General features: G+C 37.1%; 3 protein-coding genes across 4 annotated transcripts; 2 read left to right on the top strand and 1 right to left on the bottom strand.

Annotated features, from left to right (window-relative positions):
* Positions 1-1,098: 1,098 nt before the first annotated feature.
* Positions 1,099-13,474, bottom strand: LOC129576281 (dual specificity protein phosphatase Mpk3). The gene is made up of 5 exons (XM_055461069.1): positions 11,604-13,474; positions 10,907-11,087; positions 7,936-8,053; positions 7,547-7,863; positions 1,099-7,050 (listed from the first exon to the last, which is right to left on the bottom strand). Exons 1-5 carry the CDS (start codon positions 11,874-11,876, stop codon positions 6,611-6,613), a joined length of 1,329 nt encoding a protein of 442 aa, XP_055317044.1. The 5' UTR covers positions 11,877-13,474; the 3' UTR covers positions 1,099-6,610.
* On the top strand, positions 11,354-22,935 carry LOC129576282 (UPF0489 protein C5orf22). 2 transcript variants are annotated; one of them, XM_055461072.1, is made up of 4 exons: positions 11,956-12,097; positions 21,405-21,443; positions 21,474-21,737; positions 21,832-22,935. In XM_055461072.1, the coding sequence occupies exons 3-4, from the start codon at positions 21,561-21,563 to the stop codon at positions 22,846-22,848; spliced, it is 1,194 nt and encodes a 397-aa protein (XP_055317047.1). In that variant the 5' UTR covers positions 11,956-12,097; positions 21,405-21,443; positions 21,474-21,560; the 3' UTR covers positions 22,849-22,935. The 2 variants fall into 2 exon arrangements, with proteins under 2 accessions (XP_055317045.1, XP_055317047.1); XM_055461070.1 differs by having other exon boundaries at positions 11,354-12,097; positions 21,405-21,737.
* Positions 22,936-23,178: 243 nt separating this feature from the next.
* LOC129576283 (protein Gemin2) lies at positions 23,179-24,422 on the top strand. The gene is made up of 2 exons (XM_055461073.1): positions 23,179-23,537; positions 23,701-24,422. The coding sequence occupies exons 1-2, from the start codon at positions 23,301-23,303 to the stop codon at positions 24,223-24,225; spliced, it is 762 nt and encodes a 253-aa protein (XP_055317048.1). The 5' UTR covers positions 23,179-23,300; the 3' UTR covers positions 24,226-24,422.
* The last annotated feature ends 442 nt before the right edge of the window (positions 24,423-24,864 follow it).

Genomic DNA, 24,864 nt, shown 5'->3' with positions numbered 1-24,864 from the left:
TCGAATGTTCAAGATGAACTGGACTGTTTTTAACTACAGTAAAACCTGTCAATAACGGAACCTGGGAATAGTGGAGAAAAAAAATTTGGTCGTTGAGCTCTTCCATACAAATTGACCTGTTAATAACGGAAAACCGAAACTCCGAATAGGGAAAAAAAAAAATGTCTTGACGAAAAAAAAAATTTCGTCTTTTTTTCGTGTCTTTTTCATTTAAAACAATATTTTTTCCTTTATCAAAACCAATGATCATGATGAAAATCCTGCAGTACAATTGATTTCAGTATCATGTTTTACTTTCGTCTGCCGAAATCATTGCTTATTTTATCCAAATGAATTTTTGACGCTCCCAATAAAAACACATCCACTCGATTAGCGCGTGCAATTCAGTATATTTATAGTATAGAGTATTATAACTTAGTAATAGAGCATCATTTACTTTCTCATTTTGAGTCACTGTTTAGACTGCTTGATTGTTTTAAATAATAATGTTTGTCATTCACTGTTTTTTTTTTTTCATTTTTCGATCTTTCCTTCATTCATTCATTAAAAAATCCTTCCTTCTCACGATTATTATTTCACTTGATTTAATCATTAAATGGGTATTTAATATTTATGGGTATAAAAATGTATGCTTTGGTTTTTTTGTTTCTTTTTACCTACTCAATAATGGAAAATCATGTTTGGTTCGACTCAAAAATCTGTCAATAACGGAACCTTTGAATAGTGGAATTCTTGTCAATAGTGGAAAAAAACAATTCCTCATGGGATTCCGTTATTGACAGGTTTTACTGTACAAACAGAACAGAAACACGAGAAAATGCCAAAACAAGAAGAAGCTTTGGTTTGCAAAGGAAAGAGGTTAGTATGCCACAAAATTTTGTACTTCATGGAACAAAGTGTATGGAATAAAGTTCTTTCAGACTAGATCTTGTATGACCATCTTCATGGAATCTGAATATTAATTCATATTGTATATGAAATATCAGTTCATATGCTTCTAAGTACAGAGTGTCTTCAGCGGTTTCAGTTCCTTTCAGGCCAAAGTAAATAATGAATACTTGGAAACAATATACAAAAATGAAAAGTCGCTGGTGGGCATTGTGTTTTGTTCGTTTATTTCTTTAATTTCACAATGTAACAAATATATTCATGTGTTTATTAGTTGTAATTGTATAACTCTCTGTGTGTGTGTGTTTTTAAAATATAATTTCATAACATTAATATCCTTAAAATGTTCAATGCTTCGTTAAATCTATGAATGCTCGAGTGCACCCGACTGGATGCGGTGAATCATTGCTCACTGACATGTTCTCTCGGTAGAAAAAAGTCAAATGTGCCTGTAAAATTCAAAACAAATCATGTTGCTTAGAAAAATCAACCTGTGACATCCACTGATCGTGGAAATCTGAAGAAAAAAAAATCTGTCCATCTCTTTTGTACATCGGTTGGCACTGAGTCATTCATAGAATTAACAGAGACTAATAAATGTTTCACTTTTTTGTTTTGTTATCAGTTTTCAACAGCACATAGTAAAAATAATGAAAAAAATCCCGAAATGCTAGCCACTGTGCAAAGTGGTGAACGCGCAGCGCATCGCATTTCGTTTGCTCTGTTATAAATATATTTAGAATATAAATTACATTAGCTATGTCTCAAAGAATAGAAATGCTTCATTTTTTTTTTCTCTATCTGCCTGTATTTGCTGTTCTTCTTCTTCTGTTTATTTAAAAACTAACGCAATTTGTTTTACTTCAATGTTGTGTATTTTTATGAATCCGATCAAAAGATTTGTCGCTCTTTTGCCAGGAAAGTGCAAAGAAATGTCAAATCCACCGAATGAACAAATGTAAAGACCGGAGTTTAGGTTGAACATTCAATTAAACACTGTAATACCTTTTCAAGTATTGTTTTCTTTTCTTGCTCTTGTTCTGCAATTCGATAATAATACATATGTAATAATTGCCTTATAATTGACGAACAAATTCGAGTTTAAAAATACATTACATTAAATTTCTTTCATTCCTTAAGAAACTTTTCTCAAAAATCTGGAATTTTCTTTTCGGTTTGTTTGTTTAATTAAAAGCAATCATTTTTTCTGGGCGAATGTTCATTTCGATAATAAAAATAGAATTAATTTTGTAGAAGGAAAAATTTAGTTAAAAAATAGAAGGAAAAAAATTAGATAGAATCAAAATAAAATCACATCTTGACAACTCGAATAAAAACGAGAACATGAAAATAGCTTCAAAATTTATGGACTTGGAATTTCTACATTTATTTTTGATTGGGTTGGTTGAATTGTGGCACATTTTTTTTTAAATTTCTTTTCAAATACTTTTTAAAATAGCTTCAATTTTATTATTAAAACAAAAAAAAAACGTTTTTTCAATCGGGAATTTTTTTTTTTAAAACCAATCTGACTATAGCAGGCCCATTGTCGAATTTCGAAATGAACGCGGTTTATTTGATTTTGTTTTGAGTGTAATGGGGCTTGTGCCAATCTGTGATTTGTCTGTAAAACTCAATAAATCCACCTTAATAATTTTAACGACTCTGATTGCACTAGTTGTATCTGTTTCCATTCAAAATGCACGCTCACATACATTTCGTATTTCAGTCTTTAAAATATTGACAATGGCAATGTTGCTCGACACCACCTTTTTTCTGATGCACTTGACTCAATTTTCAATTTTTTGTGAAAGGATTGGATTTTTCTTTTCCGAAAGTGGAAATTGTATCTTAGTCTTCGATTACTTTATGGATCGTATTCGATTGCTGGTCGCCGGGATTTGCTATCCCGGTCGATCGTATCAATAAAAGAGAGCCGATTGTTCGTTGCTCTTTTTATGGCTGCCATGTTTCGGGCCAATAATCAAAAATTTCCATACTCATGCCATGCGATATAAATATATCGCGTGGAGTAAAATTACTCTTGGATGGAGCAAACTGAGTAAATTTTAAACCAGTACTCCAATTTTAAGATTGTCAAAAGCAACGTTCGTTTCAGAGAGAAAAATGAACGAAAGAAAAAACCAAAAATTTATATAATGATAAACACACAAATGTAGCACGTAATTCCATTGACATCAGAGAGATATTTCAAGCGTAATTCGATTCAATTCAATTCAACACTTATAACAATATTGAACTTGCAAGTGAATTGGTTTCGTGGAAACAAAAAAAAAAATCATGTGGCTTGTAATTAGTGGCCGCTAGAAAATGAGAAAATGTATATTTTTTCATTTATCACATTCAAATCATTCGATCGGATGGAAATTCAACCAATTAATCGAGGCTGAGACAAAAAAAAAACAAACTTCCCATGGGATCGAACCTTTGGCAAAATATTCTTTAGCCGAATTTAAATTTTAAATTATATTTTTTGTTCTTAGTGAGCTGAATAACGGTCGTGGAGCCAAGACGATTGATTGCTCGGTAGAAAAAATACAATCTAAAAAAAAAATTCGTCGGTACAAAATGAGTTTTTCTATTCAATTCCCAAAAATTCGAATTATTCGATTCAAATGTTTTGTTTCTTTGTGTTCCAATTCAAATATTCTGGAAAGTAAATCACCAAAATGATTGACGGAATAGATTTTTTTTTTCTCCAAGGTGTTGTTAAAATAGGTGTTTTTTTGTCTACTTTAAAAAATATTGCCCAAAGTTCAAGCACAGCATGCGTGTGTTTTGTTGTTTGTACTTATAATTTAATAAATGCATTTTCAAATATTGAAATGAATGTGATAAATAGGGTATTTTGCTTTTGTTCTTTTTTTTATGTTTGCTAGTGACAATATATTGTTGTTGTTGCTTTTTTTCTCTTTATATTTTTTCAATATTTTATTTTAGTGGAACAGATAAAATGTGTTGGTAATTCGATTTGTTGTTGTTTGTTTTGTTTTGCATAGAAAATAGTAAACAGTTTTGTTTGTTTTGCTAAATGTTTAAAATCAACGCGTATAAAAACAACTGCATAATTTGCTTTTTATAAAATGTGTGTCTGATTATTTTTTATCTTCTTCATTAAATCGCTGTGAGAAATAAGACTGTGTAAAAGATTATTATGGCTACACTATCGCTCTAGTAGTGATTCGTTTACACGAAGACAGTTTGGCACTCTGGGGGGTTGGTTTTGCTCTTTCTTTCTTTTCTTTTTTCTTTTCGTGTACGACTTTAAACAAATGTCCATCTAAACCGAAATTTCCAAAGTGGAAATGAATTTTTTTTTTTTGGCCAATGTATGATTCTGTTTAAATATATCAAATATTCAACAGTGTTTCTTTTCTCTTCTTCCATTTATAATATGAGTAGACTGATGGATTAAAAAAAAGTACATCATTCGGTGCTTATTCATAAAATGGCTAAATCAACTAGATTTTTTTGTTTGTTTCGGTTTCAATTCGGAAGTCGGTCAACGCACACATAATTAACAAAAACACATTCAATTCGGTTTAATTCAAGTTGTGAACTCCGTCGAGAAATGCACGTAAGAAATGTATATATATCGAAAGCGACCAAATTTGATTAGCAAACAAAAATTTACATAGAATTTCATCGAATTTTAACACGATCGCCTAAATCACGAACAGAGATTTGTTTGCGACTTTTCGTTCCATCAAACAATGAAATCGAGTCGATTTTTAATCGATAACAATTTGAAATTTGAAAAAAAGCTCGAAATCGCGGTCATGTGTATTTAGTAACAAGTCAAACCATTCTTGAAAAGAAGCATCGAAATGCCGTATTGATAAGAAAATATCGATGTTCGCAAAAAACAAAAATAAATTCGATGTAAATAAACCGAAAGTGCCGAAATGGGTACGAGTTCGAGTAAACAGCGCAATTTGTGAAGAATTACACTTAGACATGTGTTCGATTGACCAATGACAGAAAAAAAGTCTTCTTTTTTTTTAAATTAATTGACTGAATCATAGTTTTCGAATGTGAATAACGTGACGACCGAATTTTTTTTTTTAAATCGAACACACTGAAAAAATGGACAAGAAAACAGATTCTGGTTGTAAAATATCAAGAGAGATAATATTTTTTACATATTCAGAGAGCGTTTTGTTCGTTAAAGCTGCACTTTCGTTTCCCTCACCACGTCGGGTTTTTATCGATACAAAAATATTTCTCTTTCTTTTTCGTTTTCGTTTTCGTTTCTTTACTTTTCACTTGATCCACACATATTTCCGTGTGTCTCTATGACTTGATACACTTCTTCCTCTACTTCTTATTCTGGTTCGTATGTAATGTGCCAGCGCATCATTTATGTGAACATTTATAAAATATAGAGTATAAGTCCCTGCAGTTTGAACAAAAAAAAAACTAAGTGGTTTGTTCGCTTAATTTTGTTTTCTTCTTTTTCGTTTTGTATGTCTTTCATTTTGTCCCTAAATCTGTATAAAAAATACCATTTCCATTTGTGTATTTCTATGTGTGATTTGTTCATCATCTTGTATTTTCTAGGTGTGTTTGTGTGATTTTTCTCTTAACTTTTTCCAATAAGCCTGGTTTAAGTCTCTTTTTTTTTCGACTGAAAATTCGACTATTTCTTTCTGACTTCTGTGTGTTATTCTTTTGTTTTTAATTGTCAAAAAATTTTGTGACATACTCTGGTCATGTTTTTGGACACACATAAAAGTGTTCTTAGGAATAAATAAAAAGAAATTGTTTGATTATTTTTTTTTAGTTTCTCTCACTATTCTAAAACATTCATCAGGTCAACAGTCTGGAAAATAATTAAACTTATGTAAAAATTTGTGTTTTTGTTTATTTCTCGTTTGACTCTGTCGAAACTTGGTTTTTTTTTTTGTTGTTGTTCAACATTTTGCTTTGTTAAATGTTTCGAATGTGAAGATGGCTGTTGTTTTTTTTTTTTGTTAAATATATTCTACGTTCCAAAAATGTTGAAACCGTTAAAAGTATGTAAGAAGAAACCTTAAAAAAAAATGAATGATTTGTTGGAAATTTTCACTCAAGTGAAACTAATTTCCTCCATTTCTTGAATAGATGAGATGAATTCATTTTCATTAAACCAAGCGACATTTATCAAGCCCAATGGCGGGACAGTGTGATCACGGTCAAAGGTTTCTTGGAATGCCATCAAATGGTAATGGCAAATGTCAATATTGCGATTTTTCGCAAAAAGTCACGGAATGACGACGCATTTACTAGAAAAATGTGAAAAGATACCTGCTTCTGCACGCCGTAAACTCATACACATGGAGAAATACGTCGATCAAGCTAACAGTAAATTTTGAGGGAGTAAATTTCTTCAACTATGAACTTGAATGTGAAAGTTTGCAGGGAACGAAATAGTTCACACATCATCGGAATGGGTTATGTTTTCTATCACTAAATACAAAAGCCGTTTTCACATCCAAAAACATTCTCATTTCAATCGTTGTGCAGCCAATTGATCGATTCATTGACATGCAATGACAATAGTCATCGCAACATGGACAGACTCTCAGTCTCTCAATGCGCATTTGCATGGCGATTATTTGATCAATTAGATTTGTTGGAAATTTTATTCTGGTTCGATTGTAGCTGCGTCTGGTGGTTCATGTTCGATTGAGGGCAAAGCAAAACGCTTTGAAAGTGTATCTCATTTGGGCGTACTGTCGGCCGATGTCCAGCGATCAAATTCGATGCCCGAATCGGGTGACACACCGATTTGGTTGTAATGTTTTTGGCATATCAACTGCTGTTGCAGCGTTTGATGTGGACGATGATGATGGAATGGTGGCACAACCGGTGACGACAACGAACATCCACAGCAATCTGAGTACACGGAGTCCGTTGATTGGGCCGATTGCGGTGTTCGGCTTGGATTCTCTTCCATTAACTGCCGTTCGAATGCGTGCAATTGACGCAAAAAATGGAAATTTGGCGATATGTCTGGTTTGCGTAAACGCACCAATGCAAATGCCTCTTCGAAGCTTAACAAACGTGAGTGCATTAGATATGCGAGTGTCACAGTCACCGACCGTGATACACCAGCCAAACAGTGCACCAACACAGCCGAATCATTTCGTCGTGCCTCGTCTGGAAAGAAACGTGCGAAAAGAGAGATAATTGTTGAAAATCGAAAGATATGATGACTCAGCGACGCACGTCACCATTTGATCGGCTGGTACACAGCACATTTCACCATTTGCTACTTCGGTCATACATTCGTTCATGCGAATCAAAGCAAACTGTGGCTCGTGTGTACGGTTTACCAGTTACAACGTGTGTGCGAAGCTGTCGAATTATTGCGAAGTGAATTGTCGTCTTAGTTCGCGCCTCATGTACACACTTTCTAACTGGTAAGCCGTACTCACACTATACTCGCATCAACGAATATATGACCGAAGTCGCAACTGGTGAAATGTGCTGTGTACCAGCCAAAATTCTGGTAACGCGTATCGCTGAGGAGCTGGTTTAAATTCAAAGAAAGGAAAAAAAATGAATTTTCCAAACAAAAAAAAACAAAAATCGTCTCCTCTGAACAAAAGCTAACGATAAGCTCCGGATTTTGTTTCAAAAAATGTCTCCTCACCAATGAATTTGATGGCAGTTGGAAAGTACATGGACAGATCCTGCGATCCATGGTCAGTGATTGGAATTTGAAGATATTTGATGTCCGACGTATTTTCAAAATGGTTTGGAAGATCGGGCGTCACATTGAGAATGTATTTAATGTTGTAGCATTGCAGTGCTTTCAAGTCTTCACTGTGCGATGCATTGCCCAAAAATAATCCAGGAATAATTTCAGTGGGTGCATCTGATTGTGGATACGTAGAACCTTCGCAGTCCGAAGATTCGGCCGAGCTGCTACATACCGAATCGGAATATGGTATAGAAATTCGCAGAGACCTATAAAAAAAATTGGAAACAATTGCAATTAGTTGGCAAAAATTGATTGATCAAAAATGTTCGTTGATTTACCTTAATCCCATCAATGGTTCTGAATGATTAGATCCATGGTTTTTGGTGCTTTCGGTTGATGAGACACTATCGTCTTCACACCATTCAGGAAAAGTTTCACGAAAACTGGCGAACCCATCTAAAAATATCCACACGGCACACAGACACACAGGGAGAGAAAAAAGTAAAGAAAAACAGAATACAATGAGAAATTCAATTCACAAGTTATTTATTCGAAGTGTATGATGCGAACGGATGGCAAAAAAAAAAAAACAAAACAAAACAAAACAAAAAGCATGAGCAAACATGAATGTGTTCCCATGGGTAAAGTGTTATTGCTTTGTGGAACGCGATTCCAATATTATCGCTGACAATTCATTGAACTTGTCAGAAGTATTTCATAACGATACGAGAGGGGGAGCGAGAGAGAGATAGAGAGGCGAAAGAAAGAATAAAATGAAAAGCATTGTTTTTTTTATTGAGTTGCGAAAGCAAGAAAAAAAGGGCAGTTTCGCATTAATGTAAATGGATACGGTAGAAAATGTGCAACGCACAAAACGCATCAAACTCTCCAGTGTACTGGTACGTACATCGATACATTGGAATGTGTGTATTCTCTCGCTCTTGTTCTCGTTGCCAAATGGTTCTTCTGCACAAGTTGCAAGGTTTTTTTTTTCCTTTATGGTGTTGCGCGCGTGTATTATATCTCTCTATATAGCCTAGGCATTGCTGCGTTATAGAACCACACACATTCGACTACAACTTGATCTAACCTTGACCACGGTAGGGAAAAAAAAAATATTTTCGTTTTGTTCGTTTCATTTCATTGGAGTGGTTGGTTGGTTGGTCGTCCCTTGCATGCAGCACTCTCTTTCGTTCTCACCGTGTTCTGTGTGTGGACAACAACAACAACGACGTTGGCAAAAATACTGCATATATGCCACGACGGTAAGCGTGTTAAATAGAACAATCTCTGGAATCGATTTAATACTCGCTAGCTAGTCTTTTTTTCGCTCTGTTTTTTTTTTCTCCTCTACTGTGGTTTATGTGTGTACTCTTCCGTGCACACATTAAGCGCTCAAATTTGACAGAGAACTTTTCCCAATAAATTGGAATTTTATCTGTTTGGCAATCTCATCGCGGGCGCAAGTGAGCAAACGAGCGAATCGCCTAAAAGCCACAAATCCAATCGACACAACACGCTAAGTGTTTATGTATTACGAGGGGGAAAGAAATTACACAGCGATTTTTGTCTCTGATTGTGTAATAATGATTTGGAGCCAAATATAGTTGGGCACATGAAAAACAAATCTATTGACAATCGATAAATTTGAATGGTTTCCAGTAAAGTACAAATCGATCTCATTCTCGCACATTTTGTCGCTCTCTCACTTTGTCAGCGCTCCTATCGCTCACGAGTTTGCTGGCTGAGGCACGATGTGAGAGTGAACCAGCGAGCAAACGAACGAACGAATGAACGAGGGAGCGAGCGAGCTCAATCATCAAGCATGTTCTTGACCTTCGTTTTTATAACACCAACTGAATGACTCAACCACCATACAGTGCACTTTATTCATCGGCTGGTGTATCCGGAGCATGTTATTTTTCATTCTTCATTCGTTCTATCGTTCCGCTTGACAATATGAGCGAGAGAATGTATGTGTGTGTGTGTATCATGTTGAGCAGCATGCAGTGCCCAACGCCAATGAAATGTGAAATATGAAATTGCGAATAGTAAACAGAACATGACTCTTCGACTGATATACAAGTTATAATCGAGCAAATGACCCATTTAATTAGGAGTGAACGAAGACGAACGAGAAAAAAAAATTCAAGAACACACGAAACAACAACACGGCACATCGCAATTGCTTCGAATGACCTGTAGTCAAATTGGAAGAAAATTGGCAGTGAGGGCTGAGAATCTTCGTAGCACGAGAAAAAAAAGAAGAACAGAGCGGAGTAGAGCGTTGCGCGCAAAGGCAAAGCTTATTGCGAAAAAGCAAAAGTTTCATTGGCTTCAGTAAAAATGAAACCGCAACCGATGGCTCAGTTCGTTTCATTGATAAGACACATAATGAGCGAACGGGTGCGGGAGTGAGAACAAGAGCGAGAAAAAGGGAGAGAGAGAGAGAGAGAGAGAGAGAGAGTGGAGAAGCTCGTTCGAACGCTCGAAGCTCGTTCGAACGCTCGAAGCATGCATGGCAAGAGAGCGATGTACGACGATTTCCAATGATAAATAATAAAACGACGGATTCATCATCGACATCGATGAAGAACTTTTGACATGCAGCTAATTCATGAAAAACAATTTTGTCGCATACGCAGAGCACACAAATTAACAAAGTCATTGGCTGCTGCTGCTGTTGCCACCGCTGCTACTGATTATGATGAATCCGACGAAAAATCGGACGGAATGTCGTCGACAAAGTCTCCGATTACCCATACAATTCGAATCAGGCAATGTATTCAAGAGTTAAATATCTCTCTGTCACATACCGAATGCGTGCGCGACAGAGACGGAATGCTTCACATGAAAACAGCAACAACAACAAAAGAAGAAGAATTATTGATAGCGAGCAGAGTACAGCGTATAATGTGCGTGTGTGCTGCAAACGATGTGTTTATTTCTCGCTCTCTCGTTCTGTGCACACAACAAAAACTTAACGAAGCATTGGCAAATGCCGAAGACACAGAGTCAAGACACAGATGAGAGAAAGAGTGTGAGAGACGTACGAAAGGAAGAAATGAAAAGCCAAGCAAAACGCAACACCAAAGAGACGAAATGAAAAAAAAGAAGAAAAAACTAATAAGAGACACATAACAAGAACACACCGAACCCGATGTGCGTTTCGGTGTGCCTTACACACTTATTCATTTGTTATTTGTTGTTGCTGTTGCTGTTGCTGTTGCCTTTGCTTTGCTTAGCTCGCTTGCTCCACACTGTAGTGTGTGAGAGTTTTATGTGTTGGATGTGCGTATGTTTGATTACCTTTGAGCCAATAAACATGGCAGCCATCTTGTTTGAGCCGACGATGCAGCACGTTGATTGTAGTCGCATCACTACTGTTTGCGTTCGATTCAACGGAATTTGTAATTGCATTTGAGTCAATGCTGGCTATTGTTGTTGCCTTGTCCGATGTACTGGTTTTGTTGGCAGCCGTTGTCATTACCTAAATGCAAAACGAGAGGAACGAAAAAAAAAAACACAAACGAAAAATTTATTTATTTTGAGCAACAAAAACAAATGAGAATGAATGAAGCGCCTTTTTTGTTTTTGTCGCAACGAATGAAAACAAAAAACCACACGGAATATCGCTTAGTCGGCTTGACTGTTCTATCGAATGCTGTGTACATGTATTTGATCTTGTTTATCAAACAATACAAAGACACCACCAACGGAATATTCGGCAAAAAAATTTTTTTTTCTTATTTTCCCGCCACTAAGCGAAAACGTCAACACAATTGCCTGTGTCGAGTGGTAGTGTGGTCGCGCCGAGTGTATTTTTGTGAAGTTTTCCATGCGTTGCGATTGAAAAAAAGAAGAAGAAAAGAAACAGTATCACGTTGAGCATAAATTACCGCGACGCTGAATTTTTCCTTTTTTTTCCGTCGTTGAAAAATAAGAAATTGTTTGCAAAAAAAAAGAAAAAGAAGAAGAAGAAGAAGAGGCCAAAAGAATCACTTACATCGTTGTATAAAACAAATAGACTGTCCGTATATGCGCTTTGAATACGTTGCTTCAAATCGCGATTCTTAATCGTGGACGTTAAATCAATTTTGCCCGTTGCCAATCGCTTCAAAATCAAACTGGGTATGGAAAAATTGACGGCCGAACGGATGTGACCTTCCTGGAATTCATTGGAACTGCGGCAATCTAGAACAATCAGCGATTTGGTCGGCGATCTCAGCTCCGACTGTAGCCATTCCTTTGACACCGCATCGATATTGTGCTCGGGCATTTTTGAAACTCGGCCGTTTTTTTTTTCTTCTGTTCGTTCACTTCTCGCGTCGTTTCTCGACAAGGGTATTTTTCTTGTTTAAAAAAAAAAACAAGTTGTTGTTCGACTTGAAGCAGAAAATTAAAGCAGAGAAGAATCCTTGTCTACGTTGGAGGATCCTCAAACGCGTTTCGTCTATTTATTTGAAAATCGAACCAATTCAATTAGGTTGTCTCTTTCAGGTAAGCGTGCCAAATCTCCTTCAATAGCGTAGTTTATCTTTAGTGTTTCGCGTCGACACGAAAAACAGAAGGAAAATTATGTGTTTGGGCTCTGTTCTTTTCCTTCTTTTTTTTTTTTCTTCGCCGTCGTCGTGTGTTTATATGCTCTTCTCTTGCAGAGTTTTTGTTTAGTCGTTGTGTGTTTTCAATTAGTTCATTTAAATCGCGGTTGTTGTTGTTGCTTTGGCCATGCAATTATTGGGATTGCTGTCTCATAATTTTTCTTTATAACTTGATATAAATCATACGTAAATATAAATAAATTCTGTGTGTGTGGTTTTTTCTTCTTCTCTACAGTCGAAATATGAATTGCACTGTCACAACCATCGATAGTGTGTAAAATTCGCGTCGGCATAAAATATCTGTTTGAAAGTGCTTAATTTTTGTTGAAAATCAGTTTATAAGAGTTCTTTTTTTTTCGTTCTTTCTTTCAGTGTTTGTTCTTCGTTATATAGATGATTTTTTTTTTCGTTCATTCGATTCAATAATATTTCATTCGGTTGGGTTGCGTTTTTGTTGTGAGTTGCTCTCTCTGTGTGTGCTTTTTTTTAATTCTTGTTTTGTGGCCCGATAATTTGTATCTCTCGCGCTCTCTGCTGCGTTATATATACACGTATATATATATATGTATGTTCACATGCAGTGCTTCGTGTTCTTCGTCGCTCCGTGTGCGCGCTCTTGTTGCGGCTGCTGGTGTTGTTGTTGTTTCTTTCTGTATTTTTTTTTTTAATTCAACGGGAGCAATGTTTCTCGCACATTATTCTAGACATGTTCACTCATCGCGGGCTCAACAAGAGCTTCCTGTATTACATTTGTGAACGAAGCGAATATGCGAGTGAGGTGGCGCGCATTTGTATTGGTATGTGCATGTCAATTTTCGCAGAAACCAACGGTGTATCGCTGAATCAGCTCAGTTTTTTTTTTTTTTGGATTTTTAGTCGACGGTTTTCAATTCTCTTTTTTTCCGTTCTTTCTTCTTCGTTCTTTTTTCTAAATACGAAAAAAAAAATAAATGTTGAGCCACACCGATGCCTGTTTATATTTCACCAATCACACAAAAAATCATCAACACGCTGAACACTTTCGATGTACGCGTCAACTGTATTTTTTTTTCTGCTATTTTCTCTTCTTTTCAAACCAAAATTCACTTTGAACAACACACAGAGTAAAATATTATTCGATTGTTGACTACTAATTATATTATCCGTAAAGAATCCCACGGGAGATACGTTCAGTTCATTTCACTTCGATTTGACTGTCTTTCATTCCGAAATGTTTCGTTTACTGCGTTATTTCTGTCTTCGTTCTGTGTTGTTGTTTTTTTCTCTTCTTGTTATTGAAATTTTCTTCAGTGGAAAAACATAACGAAATTCGTCATTGATTCACCAAACAAAACAAAACACACACACACACACAAAAAAACGATCTCTTCGGTTCATTGTTCATCAATGTGTTTCATATGCTCTGTCTCTCGTTCGCCCATTTCCTTTCGGGGAACCGAAAGCATCGAAGATGCAAGAGAGAATATGATGTGAAGATAGAGAGTAAGAGAGACACACATATAAAAAAAAAGTCAACAACACACCGAATAACGCACCGAAAAACCAGCAAAATAAATGTTGAATTTTGTACACAGTGCTACTACCATAAAGTATTTCTTTCGGTCGTTTTCTTTTCTCTTTCTCAATTTCCTTTTCACTGACGGATTATATATACGGCGGAGAGGCGAGAGCCAAGCATCAGCATCAAGCAGTAACAGCAGCCGAACGACCGAAACGACGATAGTGTGATGTGCTCTATCTCTGGTCAAATGCGATTTGTTGAAATGTTTGTTCTTTTACATTTAACATTCGGTGTATTAATACACCAAACACTACTCTTAGCGTATTGTTCACTTATAATTCACTCGGTTGAAAATAACAACACACTGTAAGAGAAAGAGAGAGAGAGAGAGATGCAAAGAGTGAGAAAAATGATAAACACACTAGAAAAAATTGAGTTTTTTTTTTTGGGTTGATTCAATTAGTTTTTCACCGTATTTTTTTTTTATTAGTGTGTCATAGAATTAAGATTATTCAATGAAGCCAGAAAAAAATATTGTTCTTGTCTGTGGCATTTGGGTTATACTCGGCTGTTATCAAGGAACAATTGAACATGTTGAGGATTTTTCCTCTTGCAATCGCTCAAACACTTCACCATACGCGAGCAATACAATTATTTTCGTTCATTCTTGTGAAATACACACCGAGAAAATGCAATGACGAGAGAAAAAAAAAAACAAAAAAAACAAATCAAACTAAATCGAATGCGATGAGCACTAGATTTTCGTCATGATGACGACGATGATGATGTTGTTGATGATAATGATGATGATGAAAGAATGAAAATTTCAACAACAACACCAAGGAATACGAAAAAAAAACAACAACGACGACGAAATTATAAACACAAAACATACAATAGGATCTTATTAATGATATACAAACATAGCACGCGCGATCCACACTCATCGAAGTTTCGATTAACATTAACAGAGGAGAGAATATCAACTAGAAAAATGTGTGTTCTGTGCACAGTAAATGAAACAGAACGAGAGAGAGAGAGAGAGAGAGAGAGCGCCAGCGAGCAAGCGAGCGAACGAGCGAACGAATGAGCATACGACCATAGGCATGCAGGCACGCACACACAAGTATAGGGCACGTACTTTTCGCGTTCCACCGACGTTCAGAGCACTCAGCAGCAGCACATCGGCCTGAGTTACATTCTGTCTTTCTCTTGCTTGCCCGCTTGCCACCTCTATTTCTATCACACCAACGACAACGATAGCGGCAACGATGGCGACGACGGCCACACGATTCGGAAACGCAACACTTACACACAGTGCACGCTCGCACGACAACGACAAAGAAGCATCTATCACAACAAGTTTTGCGTAATCTGTTTGAATCGAGCAGCAGCAGCAGCAACATCATCACAGTTGTGGTTGTACGTTTTTATACAGACGTTTCAAAATAAAACGAACAATGATTACGGGTATATATGAATGTACACATGAAGCGTGGTTACGGATGCGTATCCTCCCGTTGCGTCGGGCCATATTCGTTGTTGATTCTGGCCTCTCTTTGTCGTCGTCATTGTCGTTCTCAATGCATTCGCTTAGCGTTTCATTTTCAACACATGATACCTTCAAGTGCACTCAATTTTTCTACACGTTGCATCGTGCATCATGTTTTGGTGTGCAGGCATTCGATTCGATCCATATATGCCGCACTTGTACGTGACATACAACTGCAACGGGCTGCTGCTGTTGCTGTTATTGCTATCTTTGCTTTGTGATGTGAGACGATTTTATTTTCACCAAACGAACAAATGACTGTAATTCTTTTTAATGATATGACCAAAAGAGCCGACCTCAAATAGCCATAGCCACACTCATCAGTTCTCGAGCGCATTTTTTTATGCTTCATCTTCTCTTCTCTTTCTCTATGTGTTGTTGTTGTTTTTTTTTTTTTTTTTTGCACATTCCATCAAGTCATACGATATCTTCTTCAATGCAACGTTGTACATACATATGCAGCCAGATTCGATTTCTCAGAACATTTGATGTGCTGGACGACTTTCATAAGAAATGAGCGGTTCTTTCCATACTCGTATGTACCAAAAGCAATGATTGGGTGTGTGTTTGTGTGTGCTGTTTCTATTAGAAATTTAGTTTTTTTTTTTGTTTGGTGGAGCTTCAGAATTTGGATAAAAATCGATATGCAGTTTCTTTTCCCCTGAGCGCCTTCAATGACCTTAGATTTTGTGTGTAGCGTACGAGAATGCCTGACACATGCCTCAATCGAGGGATAAAATCACAGGGAGAGAGAAAGCGTGAGCAAGCGAAAGGAATTGGTTTTTCGTGTGAGATTCAATTTCTCAATTGTACCGAAGGCGTTTTTGGCTTTCGATTGAACGCTGCGGAATGTCTACAATTATTATTCATTCAAACTTGATATTTGTAACATTGTTGTGTATATTTCCGATTGTTGAAATTCAAATTGTTGTGCTAAAAGAAAGCAGATCCTTTACATGCGCTCTCATATCTTTTCGCTCAATAAAATATTAATTATTTCAGTGACGTCGTTCACTTGAGCTTTAAATTAAAGAATTTATGCGTTTCCGTTTTGTGATTTGGTTGGTGTGTGTGTGTATCATTCGCTTTTTCGCACACTCTCCTCATCGCGCTTCATCTCTGTCTCCGTCTGCCTCTTCAATTTCTTCGATTAGATAGATTTTTATTTCTTCTGCACATTTTCAACACATAAAATGAACAAATATACCGTACATGTAAATACCTTTGCATATGTAAACGCGGACGCGTGCGCGCGAACGCATTCGAAACAAAAAAGGTAAATACCGAGAATACAACACAAATATTTGTGTGCGTCGACGTCATTTCATTCATATATCAAAAATATGCGGCAAATACGACGGACGAAAAAGAAGAATGGGCGAGTAGAGAGAAGAAAAATAAAAACGCGCCAAATAGTGAATCGCAGGAAGCGAACACAATACGCCCGCCTTCTTTCAATGTGAGCGTATTTGTGTGTGTGTGTGTGTGTGTGCATGGTTCGTGTGAGAGTGGCAGCAACAGCAATACAGCAGAACAGTACCAACCGCCGCAGTATGGACTATGGGAATGTGTGAGTGAGTGTGAATTATTCTATATAGAGTGTTCATGCGTGTGCTGAGTCGCCTTATATCTGCGGCTGTTGTTTTTTTTTTGTCGTCGTCGTCGTCGTCGTTTTCTTCTTCTTCTTCTTTATTTCGTTGCGAATCCGTTTGCTGCACACCAAGTGTTATGATTTACACTGGCCTCGGCCACACAGGGGCAAAAGCGTACGAATCCGAAAATTCTCGATTAATTCCCATTGCTAATCTTTGAATTGTGATCATGGGCCGGGCTCATTCATTGAGCAAAACCGTTGCTTGTGTGTGTGTGTGTGTGTGTGTGTGTGTGTGTGTGTGTGTGTGTGTGTGTGTCGAGAATTCGAATCAAAATCATTTTCGCCCGAAGCCTATATTTTCGCAGCAATGAATCAAACGACGGTTTCGGGATTGGTTGCCGCAATTTCTTCTTCAATGGAACATTTTCACTGCGAGCACATTTGTAAACGGCAACAGAATGGTACGGATTCTAGTGAATGGTTGTGTGTAGGCACTTTCCAAATAAAAAAAAACCGAATCAACCAACTTGAGAATGAAACAAATGAACGGATAAGAAGAAGAACGACCGAATTTTTATCAATGATTTCATGTTCGGCAGGTTTCATTTCTTCTCCTCTCTGATAGACAAGTGTGGCATTTCGTTGTGATGGCACTTTTGATGATTTCTCTGAATCGAATGCCGTCGATTGTCATTTGATAATTTATTTTTCGGTTCTTGGACGTCCCTGACCGCCGTTAAAAATGGAATCTATTGAATAAAAGTAATACACATTTGATATATCGAGCGGAATATATAACATTTTTTTCCCCTATAAACACATTTCATCAAGCTAAATAGCTGTACAGTTCAATTGCGTTATCATCGTCATCATTTATTATCGATCTGATTAGCGAGAAAAAAAACAGACAGTTGAAGAGAGAGAGAATGAGAGAGAGAGAGAGAGAGAGAGAGAGAGAGAAAGAGAGAGAGAGAGAGAAAGAGAAGGCAAGATCCATGAAAAGCGGGCAAACGAGTGAGATGATGTGATTATTGTTTGCTTTTCAAGCTTCATATTTTCCATTTAAGAATCATTTCGCCCACTCGATCACCGAAACATTTTATGTGTAAAAGTCCAGTATATATATGTGTGTGTGTGTGGCAGCATTTATGAGGGGTGCGTAATAAATAAAATGCCCATGAATTGAAGGTACCAAAGAGAAAGAGGGAGGAAGAGTGTGAGAATGGAAAGAACGCCACATTCCGTAAGTGACCATGCTCGTTTTCAATGTTTTCATGCTGATGAGTTGACGTGTTGGAAGATAAAACGGTTCTTTTTCCTCTCAATATACTTTGGTTGTTGTTTTTTCGTTCATGAATGGAAGAGCAATGTGGGGTTGCGAGTGTTATTTTTAGCGTTCATTTGTTCTAGGACACACATTCAATCGATACTTTCAACCAACTCACACACGCCGTGTGAGTTGTTGCTGGCATTTTTTTCTCTCTTTTTCATTCCAAAGTTTTCCATCATTCAACTTTCAGCATTTTTGCCTCAATCGTATCGTATTCTCCAGCCGAGAAACTCTTGTTCATTCAACAAAAACGAAGAAAAAGAAGAAGAAAAAAAAAACACCAACCAACAAGAAGTGAAGATACTGTATCGCACAAGTGCACTGATACTAACACATACAGCTTTTTTTTCTCTATTCATTCTTCATTCACTATAGAAAAAAAGCGAAGCAAACCTAAAAAAAAAATACATAGAAATAAGTGTATATGTACGTAAACAGTTATATGCGTTTGATTTATTGAAACACGCTAAAAAGTCAGCCGAGTGTTAGCTCCACAACATACAGTTGCAACCGTTGGTCGCGCACACCCACGTGAACGACACACATCGCATTTATTACACAAGATGAAAAGACAATTACACACACCATACGTTCCTTCCCTCTTTCTCTGTTACTTGACTGCTTCTGCTGCTGCTGCCTTTCATTTACCCGCTGTCGCCCGCCAGCCCGTCCATTCATTCGACTGAATCATTAAGAATGGAAGTTGATATATACGTGTATATCTAGACAAGCAAAATGAACGTGCCTATACACTAGAAAGGGTGAAATTCCATGAATGAATTTTGTAGCGTATATATAATTATATGTATATATAGAACCCGTGCGCCTCGCTTCATCCCGATCCCATGAATGAACAATTTTTATAATTCAACAAAAGTGTTTAAATGCTCGAGCGGAATTACTTCAATACGAACGGAATGGTATTCACCAACGACGACGGGAAAAAGAAATAAACAACGTACACTGAGAGTTTTTTTCCCTTTCCATTACCAATTCGGTCTCGCGCGTGATTCTCTATAATTCAAGTGTATGGGAGTCGGGGTTTTGAGCTAATGAATCTGGTGCTATTGTGAGGGATTTTGTTAGTCTATGACAAGAAAACCAAATCTTCTTCTACTTACGCACGCAGAGAGGAAGAAGAATAGATGTATTTACCATGACAGACACACAAAGTATTCTAATTATGGAGATATGCTAGTGAATCAGCTTCTTTAAAATTGATTTTTTTTTCCGTTCTGGTTCGTTCGTGATGCGAGAACGAGTGAGTGTCACCTCAAAATCGAGCAAGCTAACGCGCGCACACATACACAACCACTCATTTCATTCATAAAAGTGGTCGATATTTTTTTTTTTATTCTTCTACTGTCCGTCTCTCTCTATCTCTCTGTATCTCTCGGGTTGCGAATGGTAGTAGCTACTGCGCGATGTCATTCATTTGTATTATCTTCGATTCGGAGAAACGAGCATGAGGCAAGCGACGAAATCACATTGACAAATGTTCTATGGCGAACAAGCGATGCCGAATACAATTGATTAGCAAAACGAATATATTCACAAATTACATTTTGTGTTGTGTGGCGAACAAGAAGAAAAAAAAAAGTGCCATAAAATCCAAAACGAATGAACTAGGGTAAGGATTCATCAGACTGAAATACTAAAACTTCGCATCACAATAGACTTATGCCATGCAGAAGAAGAAAGAATAACGTTATATTCTACATACGAAACCCACTGAAACAACAATCACAATTGGAAAGCGCAAAAGAGGGAGAGGTAGAATCAGAGGGAGGAGAGAAAGAGAAGACAGACAGAAAAAGAAGCAATCATATGCCACAAAGTTTGCTGAAGCTAGCGAGAGAAAGCTCCCAGAGCACATCGCTTATTGATTGTGTACAATAATTTATGTATATCTACGTATATCACAGAGAATGAGCCGCCTACGCAAATTTTTATTTTACATACACAAAAATTGGTCGAAACAACACAAATGTAGCAAGATGCTCATAGCAAAGTGGCAGCAGCAGCAGCAGAAGAAGAAGAAGAAGAACGATAGTGAGAACTTGAGCATTTGATGGCATACGATGGCCTTTTTACGATGAAACTCTTCAGATGTTTTCAATATATGACAGCATTTTATTTTTTCGTTCATTTATTCGTTCCATTTTGCCGCTCTATACGCGCGCTACACATACTATAAATATGCGAGCATTGTGAGTATAGAGAGCGAGAGCACATTTCGCTTTTGTACATGGGCACAAAAATAATCAATGAATACCCAGGCAATCGTCTTCTTCCCCCCCTATTGCTCGTAACAGTCTCTGTCTCACTCCGTTTCTCCGCAATCCGTATCACGCTTGCTAACTACTGATGTTGCTGCTGCTTTGCAACCCATATAGTTAGTATATGCACATAGCTGCTGCTGCTGCTGTTGCTGTCGTCTCCATGTATATGTACAAATGTGCTGCATGAATGAATGAATGTGTCGCACGGCTCAAGTGCCAAATACCAAGTGCCATTTGCTTCTTATCTGTAAATAGTGTATACAGAAACAATTTTCTTCCATTCGCCAGTTATGAATGAAATCGCAAACGATTTCGCGTGGGCTATATGTGAATTTTCTTGTCCTTTGTTTGACTCCAACAGAGAGCACACAGCTACCAAAGGCACACACACAAACATTTATATCAAATATATTTACAGCGTGGCGACACGCTTGGCGTTCGCGTCTATTCAACGACCAAATGATTCAATTGCTCGATTTTAATTGCAGATCTGTCAAAAAACGAGAAATCATATTAGCAAATAATGTTGAGAAGATGAAAGAAAAACACGAATATCCATATCAATTTTGCTGCGGCATGTCGAAATTGAGAACAACCAAATCAAATTGAATTCATTAAGCCATAAATGCAAAGTAGGCACAAAGACAAGAGAAAAAAAGAAGAAACAAAAATAAATTGAGTAGAAAAAAAAATTGCATGATATGATTCTTGGAACGTAAATAAGAAACTGTAGGAAATTCTGTAGCCAATTAGCCTTGTCTGCGAAATTGGAAAATGAGCAATTGAAATTTGCTATTGGAAAAACAAACAGCAATTAAACTGATGAGCAATGGGAAGAAAAATATTGGTTTTCGTTGAATATATTTATATTTGAGATAGCTGATAATCCGGTGACTGAACAAACGTATTAACTGAAGATTTTCATTTCAAATCTTTATCGATTTCAGAGGCTGAAACAACGAGATACAGTGACCGAGAGAGAGAGAGAGAGAGAGAGAGAGAGAGAGAGAGAGAGACTCAGGGAACGACATATAGAAGCAAGCAAAAAAACCGTAGAGCCGTAGACAGTGAACAAAAGAGAGAAAGAGAAGAGACGCGAAACAATGTCAGCCGAACGCATTAAAAGTGGCAAGAACAATAATCTACGTCCATTTGAAAAAGTTCCCATTTTTGTGGTTGAGGACCATAATGATGTGCTTCAATTCGTGTATAGGTGTCTGGGCGCCAGACGTATCCCATTCACCTCCAACAAAATTATCCATTTCGACTCACATCCCGACGTAAATATTATTCAATAATAGAATTGATCGTCTATATTTTAAAAAATAAATGAAAAAAAAAATAATTTTCGAAAAAAAAAATGTCCCTATGCAGATGACCATACCAAAATCGATGCCCGCCGAATTTGTGCGCGACAAAGAGAAATTGCTGGATACGCTGTCGATTGAAAATTGGCTAATGCCCACCGCTTATGCCGGTCACATTGAGCAATTGATTTGGATGAAACCGCATTGGGCCACACAAATTGCCGATGGTGACTATGAATTTTCGATTGGTGACCACGCCGGATACATTCGATGTGATTCACCGCTTGAGTATTTCCTCGGCGAGGGCACCTATCAGCCGAAATGTAATTTAAATAATCAACGCCTAATCAATCTGAGGGTATTCACATTGGATGACCCGTTGATAACCGGTCAACAGCAGCAGCCGTCTCAATCACGACAAGTTGAATTTCAAAATTGCGTCGATGAGGCCAACGACGGCTTTATACTGGATATTGATTTGGATTTTTTTAGCACCGCCAATCCATTTAAAAAAATGCTCGAAGAAGGCGTTTACACCGATCTCAAACGGTTGTTCAAGGCTGATTTCTTTGAATCGGTCTTTGACTCAAAGGCCACCGAAGATGATTTGGTTGCATTTACAAAACGACGCTCCGGATTTCTAGATGCTTTGGAGAACGTTTTTCAACAGCTTGACCGTAATATTGCCGCTGAAAATCTTGCCATTGCCGACAATTTGGAAAAGTGCAAAGTTCAAATATTCGATTTGATACGCGACGTGAAAAAACAACACCCAAACAATGAAATCGCATGGCAAACAATATTTGACGCTGGCTGCACCTTCGACTCAAACGAACTACCTCATCATATTTCCAGTGAACAAGAAATTGAGCGTCTCATTGCGATTTTTAAGCAATTCTTAGAATCATTTCGGAACACACCGTCAATAATTACGATTTCAAGGTCATCAGAGGATGATTATTGCCCAGCCGAACAAGTTGAATTCATACAACAGCTCGTCTTAGGTACCATTTATAGAGTGTACGGCGATCGAGTCAATCAAAAACCGATACTTTTTTACAGGGATGAAAATTGGAGTGTATAGGCATCTTAAGTTAAATCCTTGTTATATCCATTTAAATTCCGAAACATTTGATACAATTCAAAATAAAGCTCTTGAAGAAAAATACAATCCGCTAAGCATTTTAAATCGCTTGATACCTTCGCAATTTTTTTAAACTGAAATCAAAAATAACAAAAATGTTGAAAATCAGCCGTTTTAATAATTCAATTAATCCAAAGATGAAATTAATACGGAAATTAGATGCGATTATATAAATCCGAATCAAAAATAAAACATTTCAAAATTAATCGCCAATTAATTCGGTTTACATGTACACTGAGCGCCCTCTAGCGTATTTTTTGGACAATTGCAGTGAAGTTGTCAAAATCACAAAGACACATCGAATCTGTGTTTACTAAATTTTATGTTCGTACAATTCCTTTGTATTTCAGTGTGCTCTTGTTAACCAGAACACTCGAAATTTGAATGTTGAAATGGAATCATTTCAGCAGCCAGCGTTCTATTTTGATTTGCCAATGGACGATTTTGATCCAAATCAAGAGCCCATCGATGGTGAACAGTATTTGCGAAGTGTAATCTATGAACGAAACCATTGCCCAGCCGTTGTTGTGAAGCCAGTCAAAAAGAAGAAGAAGAAGAAGAACGTTGGCACAAGCCAACCAGCCAACGAACCAAACAGTGTCCGCTCCATTTGGGATCAGTATGCTGAGGTAAGCTGGTGAGAAATGCAAAGAAAATGAATCGTGTTTGGAATTGGTGGAAACGTCCATTTTTCCTCATTTTATCCCTAGGTTGAGAGTAAATTGAATCATTTTTACTTTTTTAAATTCCATTCAACTAAATTGAACCTTTTTTTTTTAATGAAATCTTTAGGTGGAAATGGAGGACAAAACGCCAACTTCGTTGTTGCCCACAGTCGAATGGCTGAAAATTCAATCAAATTTATTCCAACAGCTGCACGACCGTATCACACTCATTCGCCAAACGTTCCAACCCGATTACGAGCACGTTGATTTACCCGATCAGAACACAAATGAAGCCTGGCTAGCCCATTGTCAAGAGAAGGAGCCCCTTTTGCAAAATATGCTACATATACATCAACGAAATTTGGAACAGGTCATTGAATATCAATCAAATTGGATTGTCGACGACATTGATTGGTATATGATCAACAAATTCTGGTATCCGAAATGGGTTTACAGTTCATTAGCTTGTTTACGACTTCCGTGCGAACCAAATCTTCTAAATTCGTTGCGTAATATCGCCAAAATCTGTCATCGCCTGCGAATTAAATTGAATACTGAGGAGGCAATTGACAGTGCGACACCGTTAAGTTTAATCATTTGTATTGTATCACGTAATTTCAACCAATTCGACTTAGGAGGGAAAACTCAATAAATTATAAATCATATTTGTTTGTTTCCAGTTCGATCTAGTGAGCTAGAGACCATTTCAATCATTTTATTTTTTTTTCTCCATCTCACAAAATTAAAATAAAAGCAAATTGTTTCCATAGAAGAAAAGCGATATTTGTTTGCATCATGTCATGAAACGAGAATAAAATTTTGAAATCGTTATGTTGAAACCGAACCGAAGCGATTGAATTTCATTTATGAATGCATTTGACGCGCTGTTTGTCGTCAATCCAGATTGGAATGAAATAAACAAGCCAGCAAACACACGAGACAGAGCGAATATAGGTCGGTAATCCATTCCTTGGAAGCAGCAAGGAAATAGTTTAAGTAAGCGGTAAGCGAGCAGTGAATAGAAAGGCCAAATGTTTGAATATATTTTTCTAAAAAAAAAGGTCAATATTTAGAGAATGGTCTTGGTGTTATTGTTGTGGTCCCCGAGTATCGTATGCATTTTATTTCATGTGCATATATGTGTGTAATGCATGTTTGTGCATCACTAAAGTGAGTTGTGACGAGCAACTGGCTATCAAATTTCAAAAATTTGTTCATTGCATTCAATTCGATCCGAGTCGACCGAGAGAGAGAGAGAGAGAGAGAGAGAGAGAGAGAGAGAGAGAGAGAG

The sequence above is a fragment of the Sitodiplosis mosellana genome, unplaced genomic scaffold, assembly GCF_009176505.1.
Source record: "Sitodiplosis mosellana isolate CC-2019 unplaced genomic scaffold, AAFC_SMos_1.0 Smas_scaffold_6181, whole genome shotgun sequence".
In the NCBI taxonomy this organism is placed as follows: Eukaryota; Metazoa; Arthropoda; class Insecta; order Diptera; family Cecidomyiidae; genus Sitodiplosis; species Sitodiplosis mosellana.
This window is presented reverse-complemented; position numbering and strand designations above follow the sequence as displayed.